General features: G+C 47.4%; 1 protein-coding gene across 4 annotated transcripts in view; it reads left to right on the forward strand.

The window, feature by feature from the left end:
- CSMD2 (CUB and Sushi multiple domains 2) overlaps positions 1–14,510 on the forward strand; it is a 592,855-nt gene that overhangs the window by 369,139 nt on the left and 209,206 nt on the right. For all 4 annotated transcript variants that reach the window (XM_023633833.2, XM_023633839.2, XM_023633859.2 and 1 more), the window contains 2 exons: positions 2,524–2,718; positions 13,904–14,042. In XM_023633833.2, the coding sequence (XP_023489601.1) occupies positions 2,524–2,718; positions 13,904–14,042 (334 nt within the window). The remainder of the gene's footprint in view (positions 1–2,523; positions 2,719–13,903; positions 14,043–14,510) is intronic.

Here is a 14,510-nt window from a genome sequence, read left to right on the forward strand (position 1 = left end):
CAAGAGACCACCCAAGATAACGCCCTTCCCTGATGCTCAGTCAACACGTCCTTCAGGACACCACACTTGCTAGAAACAGTTGACCTTTTCAGGGCTTGCCCCCTCCCTCATCTATGGGCAGCAAGAAGCAGGTTCAAAACAGGTGTGGACACCAATGGGGACCTGGGGCAAAAAGAGATACTCGCAGTCTCCTAGGAAAACCAAACCCCAGTAAGTTCCCGCTTACTAGGACTTACTAGCAGAGGAGCCCACGCTGAGTCCTCGGGAGGAAGAGGCGGAAGACGGCCTGCCTGACCTGAGGACCGAGCTATTACCCAGCATTTCTCTCCGAGTTTCTCCACCATTGTAAAAATGATACACATCTGACACATGAATGCTCAAAAACCAAGTCAAAGAAGAAACGCTAACTACCACCCAAAATCCCTCCACCCGGAAATGATTCTTGCCGCTATTTGGGGAAGACTTAACAGACATCACTATTTTTCTATGCGTTTGTACAGACAGTTGGATGGATGAGCAGAAATAATTTTTTAAAATCTGGGCTCCCTCCTAGGCCTGCTGAATCAGAATCTCGAAGGGGATGAGGCCCCAGAATCTGCATTTTTTCCACAGGCTTCTGTGGTGATTCTGACGCGGTTGGTGAAACAATAGACCATGGACAAGTGGTTGGGAACTCGCGTAGTCCCCCCGCAGAACATGAAGCTCCACAGTCACATCCCAACTGACGGTCATCCAGCTGGGCTTGAATCTGCCCGGGGCCGGGGAGCCCGCCCCCCCCCCCCATAGCTCTCTCCAGAGCTAGAGAGCGCTCAGGGCTCCCCCTCACGAGGACTTGAAGTCTGTGTCCCTGTGCCAAGGATCGGTGATCCCATTTCCACCCCTGGAGCTCCTTAGGGCGACCCTAAGCCTCCTTCCCCGTGGAGCGTTTTGAACAATGATGACGTGGCCCCTGTTTGCTGAGCACCCGCCGTGTGAACACTCTGAGTCACCACTCCCGACTCCACAACGAAAACTTCTAAGCTAAGATCTGTCCCTTTCACACATTAGGAAACTGAGGCTTGAAAAGGTGCACAGGTGGAACTGGGTAGTTCTGAAATCCTTGACTTAGAGCTTTTGCTCCCAGATGTTGGAAATAGCTCCATACTCCTTTTGTATGCATACAAGTGTGTGTGTGTGTGTGTGTGTGTGTGTGTGTGAGAGACTGATAGGGTTTTGAATAGACAAATGCCTGGACTTCTGGGCCCCAAGAACTACTTTTCTTTCTACCCCATATTTCCAAATGTCAGGGCAACCTCATGGTCCTAGCTCCTAATGAAGAAAGGTTAGGAGACTGAAGTGTGGGCTGACCTAGGCTTTGCATTTCAGAGGGAAGGGTGTTGGGGACTCCGTTGAGGCTCTGCAAGGGGTCGTCACCATCATCTCCATGTCAGAGGCTCCCACAGCTCAACTTTGATAGGAGGCATCACCAGGCCTGCAGGCCTCTCACCTCCAGCAAGATCCCTCAGCCTCTGGGGCCACTTCCGTGCAAGTGTTTCCATCACTAGGGAATTTCAGAGGCTTGGAAATTGAGTTCTTTAAAGGGGCACATGCCCCGGCAGCCTTGAAGCCTGGTCTCCCCTGGAAAGCTACCATCCTTAAAAGAGCAGGGGTGCCAATAGGATGTGGCATCAGAGACTTGAGGGCGAGAACTGTGGCACCCCTGGTGGGGGAAGTCTAGGAATGTGCTTGGTGGAGATGGAGTAGGAACTCATCCTTAAGGAGTCCTTGGCATCTGTCAGGTGCTGTACCACACACTCTCCACTTTCATATTCATGTCAACGTTCATTTTACTTCTATCCCAGAACAACCCCGCAAGTGAAGTTGATCTCCATTTTATAGGTCAGGAAACAGAGATTACATAAGTTGCCCGAAACCATGTAATGAACAAGAGGCGAGGCCCCACTAAACGCAAGTGTTCTGACTCCTTCCTCTCCCCCAACTGCATTATCAGCTGCCTGGGAGAGCGCGCGGCAGCCTGACAAGCAGGAAGGCAGTGAAGCCAACGGCTTCAGAGAGGGTTCATTCCAGGGGACCTATTTCATTATGCTCCGTGTCTGTTGGTGTCACAGGAGTTAGAGTCCAGCTCACCTGCAACGTAAATGATCCCGCAACTGTCTGAAATTAGGGAAGCGTGGAATGGATTTGACGTTGAGGAGACAGATCTGCTTCTTAGCCATGTTGAGCCTCAGTTTCCCCCTTTGTAAACTGGGATAATAGTATCTACTTCATGGAATCACTGTGTGACTTAAACGCGCGGGATAAGGGGTCCAGGAAGGCGGATCCGGTTTAACCAGCACCAGCCTTATGCCCCATGTGGCACATTGGTCCCTGGCTCTAGGCTGTCCAGGTCTCCCTCCAGCATGGCGGCTTCTTGGGCTAGTGGTGGAGGTCTAGTTTTGACCATCATGATGAAGCTTATTTTTCTTTGGGTGTCCTACTCACACCAGCTCTGTCTAATCACGTCCTTGGCCCCCATCCACACAGCCTTCCGACACAACGAGTGCCCAGATCCTGGCGTTCCAGTAAATGGCAAACGGTTTGGTGACAGCCTCCAGCTGGGAAGCTCCATCTCCTTCCTCTGTGATGAAGGCTTCCTCGGAACTCAGGGCTCAGAGACCATCACCTGCATCCTGAAGGAGGGCAGCGTGGTCTGGAACAGCGCCGTGCTGAGATGTGAAGGTACGTGCCTGCCAGGCTGGTGCTGTGGCTGTCAGCTCGGGAGACAGAAGTGGGGGACCGAGTGACCAGAACCACAGTGGCCCATTTCTGTATCATCTTTCATCTTCTCCCGGGACCCAGGGCCACTCTCTCACCCTCACGCTGGAATGGCAGGGGCTTTAGAGGACCACTTTGCATAGAATTTTGTGTTGTCACCAGAGATTAAACTGGAGAAACACTGGGTCTAGACTGTCAGGCATCAAAAACACCTCTTCATTCCACTGGGAACTCCCTCACTATCACGGCCATTAGCAGTCCTGCTTCCAGCTCCTGCCCGGGGCAGCTCCATCAGCCCGAAGCAGTATTGGCAGTGCTGTGAGCTTTCAAATCTTTCAAGTCGCCTGCCGCTCTCCTTGTCCACGTGCTAAATTTCCCAATTCCCTGGGACATCTCCCAGGCTTGGCCTCTGTGCCCCTGTTAAATGCCTTGAAATCCTAGCGGTCAATCTTCAGGAGACTAAGGGCGGACCAGCCAGAAAAAACACAGCTTGAAGCAAGCACAAGGGTTATTATGGTGTCTCCTTGATCCTGCCTTGCCACACAGACAGGTTTTGACTCAATTTCAGACCAGCCATCTGTTCCACCAAAGTGCAGGCTTTAAAACACAGATTAAGCTTCTTGAGGGCAGGAATCATGTCGCATTTGTGTACCAGGCACAATGCCAGCACAGAATAGACCTTCAAAGAATGTTTGTGAATAAGGGGTGAGTAGTGAGTACCCACAGGCCCCTCAGAGGCAGTGACAGCATCCAAGGGGGAAGGGGCTGTAATTCTCTCCTTTTGGGGACCAGAAAGCTTCTTCCTCTCATCTCACATGATAGACAGAGGGTGGGGACCTAAGAGACCTCTCTATGTACCCAGTCCCCAAACCCAAATCTGAGGCCCCGGGCCAGCAAGTGGGAAGGACAGGAGCACAATGAAGGGGGCATGCCTTAGAGTGAGCAGGGCTCCAGAGCCAACGGGTGGGTGGAGGGGAAAAGAGAGGCCACTGAGAGCACAGTGCGTGGAGCAGACGGGCTGCGGTCAAGGTGGGCTTTCACTTCAGAGGGGCCTGGGCTGGAATCCTGGCAAGTCACATTTTCCCTTTGAGCCTCTGTTTTTTTCAGCTGAAAAAGGGGGATGGGGTGGGTTAATAAAAAGGTGCACATGTAAAGGGCAGGTCTTGGCATAAAGTAAGCACTCAAATGTATTAGCTGTGCTCTTGCTGGTTTGTCAGCTCCGTGAGGTCAGCGAATCTTTCTTGGCCTCAGGACGCCACAACTGGCATATTGTTTGACACTTGGTAGCTGCTTAGTCAATACTGGTTGATGAATCACTGAATGAATGAAGGAAGGAAGGACCTTTAAACTAGGTTCGAGCCTCCCTAACAGCCTCCAGAGCCCTGAGTCTCACCAGACTGCCTTTTGTCTCCACCCTGAACCTTATCTGCTGAGTCACCCTGGTCTAGTGACTTGACCTCTCTGTGCCTCAGTTGCCCCAACAGTCAAGTGCAGTGAACAATGGAAACCTCCTCACGGGGTTGTCGTGAGCATGTACCACTCTTGGAGCAGTGCGTGGCAGCGAGGCAGCCCTCACTAAGTGCTGGCTGGGAACATCATTTTAACCTGATTTTAACCACTTCTTCCTTGGACCAATCAGATGAGTAGCGCTCCACTTTAGGGCATCAACTGGTACATTTCCAGCCTTCCAGGTGCCCGCCCCAACCATGACATGAACAGACTTCTTTCTGCCCTCCAAAGTCCCACACTGAGGTGTGCACAACCTCATCTGCCATTTTTCCTCAGCAGAGTGAGCACTTTGGGAAATAACAGAAACTTTGCAGTCAGACAGTCAGTATGACTCTCACGGCTTCTCCCCTCCCAGCTCCAGAGCTGATAGATGAGGTGACTCCCTCGTCAGCAGCAGGTGATGGTGCCTGTCCGATGGAGTTGCTCCTGGGTGACGCAGAGGACCACAGAAAGAGCCCAGGGTTGGAGGATCGTCACTCGGTGGCCGTTCACCCTTCCTTCAGGCCGGCCCCTCATTCTCTCTCGTGCTCGCCCATCTCCTCTGATTTCTTTGGTTTTCTTTGTGTTCGTCCATCTCCCCCAGGACATCTCCCCTGCTGTGTCCAGCTCCCCGGTCTCTCCTTTCTCCTACTTCCTTTGGTTCCGCATGGACCACCGCTGGACCACTCTGTTGGACACCTGCTCTCACCGTGATTACATCTTCCTTTCCCAGTTCTGTGGACCTGGGTCCTATCTCCCCACCAAGATTGTGGGCACTTTGGGGGCAGAAGTCCAGGCCCCCGGTGCCCCTGAGCCTGTGGGGGCTCAGTCCCAGTGGAGCTGACCCCCGTGAAGAAGCATTAGGACTTGTAACTGCAGAATCCGCTTCTCCTCCCGACTCCCCGCCCTCCTGAATCAGGCGCTCCTGGAGCACAGTTCTGCGGGTTCAGTGAAACACTCAAGACCGTGTCTCAATGCATGAGAGAATTCGACCTTTGTTAACAGACCTTAACACAGCTCACTATTTCATAGGCAGAGTCCTAATTTTGAAATTAAAACTGTCTCATTCATTCTGTCCCTGGAGGGGGAAGTGCTGAGGTTGGGGAGCAGTAGGCAACCAGAAATAAGGGGCAGTCTGTTGGAGAGACCCTGACTTGGCACAGGGGACAGCCGGCTTGGTTTTCTCAGTGTGATGGATGTTTGATGCCAACCTGGTTTGTGGGAATCTGGGGAGCAGCATAGCAGAGGGACAGAGTGACAGGCAGATGCCACCTAGGATGGCCAATCCCAGACTGACAACAGTAGAGCAGGCAGGTAAAGAAGCCCCTGGAATCTGGCCCCTCCGTGGCCCCTTGCTCTCCTTGTGTCAGAGCCGTGGGAGAAATCTGCTTTGCAATCAGCATCTTTGTCTTTTTCATTTTTTCTAGTTTTGTTTTTGATTAAGTATCCCCACCTTGTGGACAATTAAATTCAGAAGCTAATGGTCTTTTTAAAAATCTTTTAATATATGCGAAGAGCCACTTAGGTTTTAAGAGGCTGCAAGGGGACAAGGGAGAAAATGGCTTCTTCTCCTAAATTTAGAGGGAAGGATGATCATCTGGCTAGTGTAAAGCAGAAGTTGGCAAACTTTTTCTTAAAGGGCCAGATAGGAAGTGTTGTCAGCTTTGTGGGCTGTATGGTCTCTACTCGACTCTGCCATCTTTATGGGAAAATGGCTGTAGACGATACATAAATCGATGGGCCAGATTTGGCCCCAGGCTGTAGTTTCCTCCCATCTGATCTAGAGAACAGTGGGCATAAGGGATGCATATGTTTAAAATCAGAGATTTCCTAAGAAAGACATCCAGGTAGTAAAGGCATCTACATAGGAGCAGCTGGTTCTCTCTCCCCCGCATCCGTCAATTCCTTGTCTCTTTTAAGGAAGAACCCAGTCATCATATCCTCTGTGATAAATGGTTTACAAGTGTCACCTCATTTCAGCCATGCACTGGCCTAGGGAGTGGGGACTGCGTCCCCACTGGGGCACAGAGAGGTTAAGTCTCTTGACCAGGGTCCTCCCAGCTTGTAAGTGGTGGAGCCAGACTTCAAACCCCAGCTCTTGGCTACACTGTTACTGTATTTTTCTTGAATTATATCACTAGAAAGGATATAATTTCAAACATGTTTACAAAAGACTTTAAAGCATCTAAAAATAAGCTGAAAAGCAGATTTTCTACTTTCCATATCCCAATAGAAAATTAAAACAAAAGGAAACATATTGCCCCTCACAAAAGACAAGACGGGCCGCCACATGGAAGCATCAGAAATCGACAGCATAAAACAAAATGGCAGCAGTAAGACAAACATATCTGTTATGACATTAAAGGTAATTAAACTCCCTACTAAAAGATAAAGAATCTCAAACTGGGTTTTAAAAAATACGTTGCTTACAAGAAATACAAGGGGGAGAAAAAGGAGATTAATTATGTACAGTGAGTATCTATTTTTATTTTTAAAGTAGTACTTGGTTGTTGTAAAAAATTTGAACAATACACAAGTACAGTAAAGTTCAAAGTGGAAATATTCATTTCCAACCCCACTCCCCAGAGGAAAAGGATTGAATAGTTTCGTGTAAACATGTTCACATTTTTTCCTCTGTGTGTATGCATGTTACTTTTATAATCAGAAAATTTTAAAGTCCTTTAAAAAAAAAGATCAGGCGGAGAAAGGCAAACACCATATGACTTCACTCATATGTGGAAGATAAACAAACACACGAATAAGGAGAACAGATTGGTGGGTACCAGAGGGGAAAGGAGTCGGGGGAGGGTGAAAAGAGTAAAGGGCACATGTGTATGGTGACGATGAAAGCTAGACTGTTGGTGGTGAGCACGGCACAGTCGATACACGAACTGAAATGTAATAATGTACACGTGAAATTTATGCAATATTATAAGCCAATAGGACATCGAGAAAATAATTTTTAAGAAAAGGTCCATTCTCCCCACTCCCACAAGAGGAATCTAGATGTAAGTGATGGTTGTAACTCATTTAGGCCTCCAAGAAAGAAGCAAGGGTACTCATTGAGTTTCTAACATTATCTCATTTAATCTTCTGGTCACTCTTGTGAGAAGGGTATTATTATCTCCATGCATGAGAAACCTGCAGAGCAGCGAGGTGAATTGACTTACCTGAGATCACCCAGCTAGTAATATTTGAACACTTACCAAGCACTAAATACTAGACCAGTGCTTTACATACAGTGTCCTATCGAATCCTCAAGACAACCTTGTGAGGTAGGTACTGTTCTGTCCTCATTTCACAGATGAGGAGACTGACGCACAGAGTAGTTAAGTAATTTGCCCAAGATCACACAGCTAAGTGAATGAGAGAGTCAGGTTTCAAATCCAAGTGTTCTGATTCCAGAACCATCACTTTTAATCACCAAATAAGGTCTGTCTGACTCCAAAGTTTATTCTGCTTTCATTCTACCACAAAATGGCGGAGTAGAAGGCCAGAGGAAAGGCTTTCACTCCTTCTGGTCATTCACATGCCTAGTCAACCGAAACCCCTTTGAGGGCAGTAGTCAGGGCGGGCATTCCCACATCCACCCACAGTGGTTAGAAATGCAGGCTCTGGAGCCAGACCACCTGGGTTTAAATCCTGGCTCTGCCACTTCCTAGCTGTGTGTTTCTGAACCAGTTACCTAACCTCTGTGTACCTGTTTCCTCGACTATGAAATGAGGCTAATATGAATACCCACCTTATAGTTTGTTGTGAAGACGAACGTACAGGAAAAGAAAACGCGCACATAAATTAGTGTCTGGCACCTTGTGAGGGCTCAGTGAGTACTAGTTCTTTCTGTTAGTCTGCTCCGTTACCGTTCCCAACTGCTCCTTGCCTGCACCACTTTAGCATCAGAGGTCAGGAGAGATGGGTCATCCCTCACAGGGGACCCCAGCCCCTCATCAGAAGCCCAGTGTATTAGTCATCTCAGGCTGCCACAGGCTGGGTGGCTTAAACAGCAGACATTTGTTTTCTCACAGTTCTGGAGGCTGGAGGTCCAAGGTCAAGGAGCCCTCAGGCTTGGTTTCCCCTGAGGCCTCTCTGCTTGGTTTGCAGACGGCTGCCTTCCTGCTGTGTCCTCACATGGCCGTTCTCTCTGGGCACATGCACTCCTGGTGTCTCTTCCTCTTCTTATGGGGACACCAGTCCTATTGGATCAGGGCCCCACTCTTAAGACCTCATTTCACCTTAATGACCTCCTTAGAGATCCTCTGTGCAAATATAGTCACTTTGGGTTAAGCCTACAACCTATGAATTTTGGGGGACACAATCCAGTCATAACAGCGAGCATCTCTGCCTTCCTACCAGTATTTCATTCCTTCAACAAAATATTTCTTGAGCACCTACTGTGTGTCAGGCAGTGGATTTGGCACACGGTCCCTCTTTTGTCTTATTGCTGAGCTCATCTCTCTATTCAAGGCAGGACCCTCCTCTTTTTCTTTCTTATCCGTGTGTATGCACGTGCACGCATGTGTGTCTATGTGTGTGTTTTCCACTCTAACTTTTTTAATGGAAAATTTCAAACAGAGAGAACAGTGTGCTGAACCCCATGTGCCCATCACCCAGCTTCAACAATTATGAACTCATGACCTCTTTTGTTTCGTTTATCCCCCCACCTCCCTCCACGCTGGGCTTCTCCTGAAGCATATTTCAGGCCAAACATTTCATCCACAACATTTTAGTGTGTATCTCTAACAGATGAAGAGAATCTTTAAAACATAACCACAATACAATTATCTTTAAAAAAATAAAAATGATTGCTTAACACAATCAAATTTCCATGATTATCTAATACTTTCTTTTATGGTATTTTTTAAAAAATCCGAATCCTAGTTAGGTTCATACGTCGCAGTTGGCTGATATAGCTCAGTCTTTTTTAATCTACAGGTGTCTTCCCCACCCCTTGTGATTTTCTTGTTGAAGGAGCTGGGTTATTTTATCCTGAGGAATGTTCTACATCCTGAATTTGGGCGATTACATCCCTGGGAGGTTGTTTAAAGTGATCCTCTCTCTCTTTTATTTCCTTTAATTGGCAGTAAGATCTAGAAACCTGATCAGATTTGGGTTTGGGGCAAGATATTTTATAGGCGAGGCTCTGTGTCTCCATCGGAGGCACTTCCTGCCTGATTGCCTCTCTTTTGGGGACGGTAGGAGCCATCGATGATCATGGCCTAGGGATTGCAAAATGGTAAGATGCTATCATTTCTTCTTCTTCTATAAGCTGGACTACTTAAAGAAAGCTTCTCCTCATCAACTATTTGGTTACCCTGAAGTATCGTTCATAAAGAAAAGACGGGAGAAATATTCAATTATTTTCCTTTATTTACCAGTTTTCATATTAATGACTTGATTCCCTAACGTCTTCCAAAGTTGAGCATGTTTCCAAATCCTTACAGCCCAGTGGATTTAAACATATTTTATGTGTTTAAATCCATTGCAGTTATTACTCTAATCAATGCTCAAGTTGTCCCATTGGCCAGCAGTAGCCTTGTGAAATTGGCCCAGCCTCATCTTGTACGTTTTTTGTCCCTGACCTAGAATCAGCGGTTTCTCCAAGGAGGCCTGGTTCCTTTTTAGTGAAAAATGATATTTGGAATCCAGGCACTGGGAATGCTTGTTACAATTGAGTAGGTCCTTGTTTCTGAGTCTTTTGAGCAAACAGAGCTAAGTAATAGTTTTTTAAAGATAAAATGCATCAGGGGTTCATTTCATTTCAAATGTAAGAACCCTTTTTCTTTTTTACTTAACTTCCTTGATATCATATCTGTATCTTCTTTTGCTCTTGCTGAAAATCCCGGTGCTCAACAGCAACAACATAATTTCCCATTCCATAATATATACCTAAGAGTCTCAGAATTGTAATTTCCAGTACTGCCAACAGCAATATGATTACTGAAAGTACTTAAGTGTTTTTTCTCTCAATTCTTCTTGTCCCTATATCCTACTAGGGCTGGGCTAGCAAATCAATGTGCTTTAAAATCTCTAACTAGTTTCTTCATGCGTGATTATGCCACCAACTGATACAGTATTGTATTCATTTATTTCACTCTGCTTTTGAGTTTCGAGAAATTGCTTATCAAATTTACATCTTTCTTTTTAAGTGTGTAAAATATTTACATAGTTCCAAAGTTAAACGTCTAGAAGAAGTTATATTCTGAGAAAGTCTAGCTTCTATCCGTCTCCTCTTTACCCTGTTCCCTCCCTCTTCCCAGAGGTAATCTTGAGGTTTCAGTTTACCTTATCATTGATGGTGAATATGAGTAAATTTGTGTATGTGTCCCACACCCCTTTCTTAAATGAATGGGATCACACTATACCCTTATTCTCACCTCTCCACCTTGCTTTTATTCACTTAATAATATATTCTGGGGACCACTCCATGACATTATATAGAATAATCCTCATTCATTTTTTACAGCTGCATAAATAGTCCATTTGTTGATTACCCCAGTTCGTTCAGTCAGCCCTCCACTGCTGAACATTTGGGCTGTTCCCACTCTGTCACTATTGCAAAGAGTGCCACCTTGGATAACCATGTACATTTGTATATATCTATATGTGTGTGTGTGTGTGTGTGTGTGTGTCTTTTCCTATTTTTGCCAGTGTATCTTTGGACTAGAGTTCTAGAGTAGAATTGCTGGGTCAGGGAATACATGCCTATGAATATTGCAGGACATTACCAAATTTCCCCTCATAGCGGTTGTGCCATTTTGCATTTCCATCAGCAAGGTGGTAGAATTTCTGGTTTTCCTCAGCCTCACATGTCATCGGACTTTGAGTTTTCCCTCTCTGATGGAGGAGAAATCATTCCTCATAGCAGTTTTAATGTACATTTTCTTAGTGAGAGTGAGGTTGAGCATCTTTTCAAAGTTAAAGAGACTGGCATTTAGGAATCCTCCCCTCCTTCTCCCTGCCTGGCAACTGCCACCCTGCAGTATGAAGACGAACCAGAGAGAGAGCGAAGGATGGAATGAATAGAGAGGTCGTTTGAACTTCACATGAGCTGGAGAAGACATGAACTAGCCCAGGGTAACAAAACAATACAACAAAGAAAGAAAACAAAGTGGTGACCACCAAAGGCAGGACTTGGGTTTCCCTCTCTGGAGACTTTAGATAGGGTTTTGTTGATATACTTGCAGCCGAGGCAGGCAAGGGACTGTGTGATCTCTGGTTTCCTGGAAAGTACGCGAGGCAATCACAGTCCAACAACCAAAGAGGCTGAGCCTGTGCTCAATTGGAGCCAAGAATCCCTACTTCTGCGGAGGCTCAGTGCCTGCAGGAGGACCCAGGGATGTGGCAGTAGGCACGTTCCTCCCCACCTCCAAGGTCTCACCGGAGAAATAGAGGAAAGCGTTAGTAGCTCAAGTGAGATGCATGGATGGGTCTTGAAAACTAGACTTACCAGGAAGTGACAAAACCCATAGGCAATTTACTCTCTCCGTGTTTGATGTGGGTCCTGTGTAATTACTTGGTTTCTCTGAACCTCAACTTAACTGAAAATGGGGTAATAATCCCCACCTATGAAATTAGGGTAATAATGGCATCTGCCTTTTAGTATTGCAGTTGTCATGAGGACAATGCATGGTAAGCCCTTATTACCATTTGAGGGGACGCGGAGTACGCTCCCAGTACCTGTGGTTCATTACTGTCCATCCGCCGTGGTTCTAGAACAATCATGTGCCACAGGAGACTTGGCAAGGTCTTGAGGTGAAAGCTCAGCTCTCACTTCGTTAGTTTTTGATCTATTGCTTAGCCTGTTTAACCGTAGTTTTCTCCTCTGTAAAATGGGAATAATAACTTCGTAAACGTCGTGTGCCCTTAAGTGAGAGAATACCCATAAAGCAGTTAGCACCATATGTCATCAGTATGAGTTTCTACTATCATCATCATTCTTATTTTTGTGATCTTCTTTGTTAATTAAACTTCCTAATATAACTTTCTGTTAAGAATGCTTGACGATTATTTTAGATATTTCAAAGAAGTTTGTAGACTTGAGAGAGGAAGGGTGTGATACATTTGGCTGTATTTTATGAAGCTGAATACCTAGAGAAATTTGCAGAGATAGAACTGCTGGGGAGCTCTTTCTTCCCCTCCCGGTCCTGTCAGGGCATTTTTGGCCTCTGGGAGCTCCATCATAACGGCATCCCAAGGAAGGAGGGGTTCCTTTCAATCTGGGAGCCTGCTTGGCTTAAGTTCTCTGAATTTAGGCCGTCTTCCTAGGTCTGAATGCAGGCTCTGCCCCTTGCTATCCCAGGGCTAGTTACTTAACCTCCATAAGCCTCAGCTTTCTTAGCTGTAAAATGGATCCCCTCCCAGGGTTTGTGTTTTGTGAAGAGTGAGCATGGTTATCTCTGGGAAGCTAAACACCTGACATGAGTAGGCTCTCAGTCCGTGGCAGTGGTGGCGACAGTAGCAGCAGCACTGGTGTTGGCTGTATCAACATCCTCATCTTCATTCTTGGGGCCAGAGGTGTCTTAGTCAGGGTGGCCTAGGTTAGACTGTGTTAACACACTACCCTACAATCTCAGTGGCTTACAAACAGGAGTTTATATCGCCCACAGACTACTCAAGCTACGTGTTTAATACGAGTCATCAGGGACTCCGCTCTTCAGAGTCACTTAAAGGCCCAGGCTGACGGGACTTCCATTTTGACACTCGCTTCCACAGTCCTTGAGGCAGGAAACTTTGCAAATCATGCACTGGCTCTTAACATCCCCACATAGACGTGACACACTTCATTTCTACTCTCATTTTATTGGTCAAGGCAGTCACATGGGCTTGCGTACCTTCAAAAGAGATGGGCATTGAAATCCGACCATGTGCCCTGAAGGAGGAGCTGGAGCAGCTCTGATGGCCATCACTGGGGCCAGGGGTCTGGTTGCAGGAAAAGGCAGGAGTGGGAAGGTTGTGGGTGAGAATGGGACGCTCAGGGATGGGAAGAATGGGCAGAGAGAGAGGGAGGGACTGAGGTAACAGGCTTGGCAAGATCAGAGCCAGCCATGAGAGGGGCCTGGACCACCCAGTGTCCTGTGGAGTTACCTGCCATGCGTTGCATTTGTTCATCCTTCTATCCATTCATTTATTCATTCAAGCGATAATCACTGAGGGAGAACTGTGTGCCAAGCACTAGGCTAACTGCCGGGGGCTCCAAGTCACGTAGAGAAACAACGTGGTCCCTGCCCTCACTGAGCTCAGAGTGGAACAGGGGGTGCAGGTGCTTAGAGGCTGACACTCTGCGCATGCTCCGGCCCCAGCGCCAGGTGGAGGACGTGAGGAGGTGGGCCGCAGGCCTGGCAATTGAAGGAGGAACAAAGGAAAAACCAGTGTGACCCAAATAGCAGCTGCTTTTCAGCTCTTCTAGAATGGCAAAGGACTTTGTTTAAAGGATTCTTTTCATTTCTCCCCTCTGGCCTTTAATAAAACTCCAAATGATGTAACTGGACACATCTGTAAAGGTCCCAATAGACAGAACTCACCATTTATAGAGTTTATGTAATTTTCCATAAAAACGAAAACAGTGCTTGTTGGCAGACACATTTTGTAGAGGACTTTTTGTTTATTCATTCATTTGTCACCCCCCCCAAGAAACCTGCTTCTGTCGCTTCTGTCCCCCCAGCTCCCTGTGGTGGGCATCTGACTTCGCCCAGCGGCACCATCCTCTCTCCGGGCTGGCCTGGCTTCTACAAGGATGCCCTGAGCTGTGCCTGGGTGATTGAAGCCCAGCCGGGCTACCCCATCAAAATCACCTTCGACAGGTGCTGGTAACCACAGCCTGGGAGCGGGAGGGCGAGGGGTGATCTCTATGGAGTGATGTGGGTAGGGGACCAGCACCGAAGCTGAAATGGCAGCAAGGTCAGAGAACACTCGAGCGCACTGCCCTGGGTGGGGACAGACTGCGCTGGCCTTGGTTCTGCTTCAGAGTGGGGTTAGTGCTGTTTAGGGAACTCTGTGAGGAGAAGTTTGGGGTATCACTTGGGACATCAGAGCCCTTCTCTCTCCTCGCCCCCAAGGAGAGAGAGCAGGCAGCCAGAAACCATCAGATGGTGAAGCAGGCGTTAGCACCTGAGGAGCATGACCCTAACTGACACTTACGACATGGGACGGGGGGGTCTTCCTGACCTCTGACCCAAATTCTGCTCACATCCCCACTTCTAGCCCCCACCCCGTGTACGCCCATTGTATGGGGAAAGTAGTCACCCAAATATGGACACAAGCTTCTTCTA

Source organism: Equus caballus, chromosome 2, assembly GCF_041296265.1.
Source record: "Equus caballus isolate H_3958 breed thoroughbred chromosome 2, TB-T2T, whole genome shotgun sequence".
Taxonomy (NCBI): domain Eukaryota; kingdom Metazoa; phylum Chordata; class Mammalia; order Perissodactyla; family Equidae; genus Equus; species Equus caballus.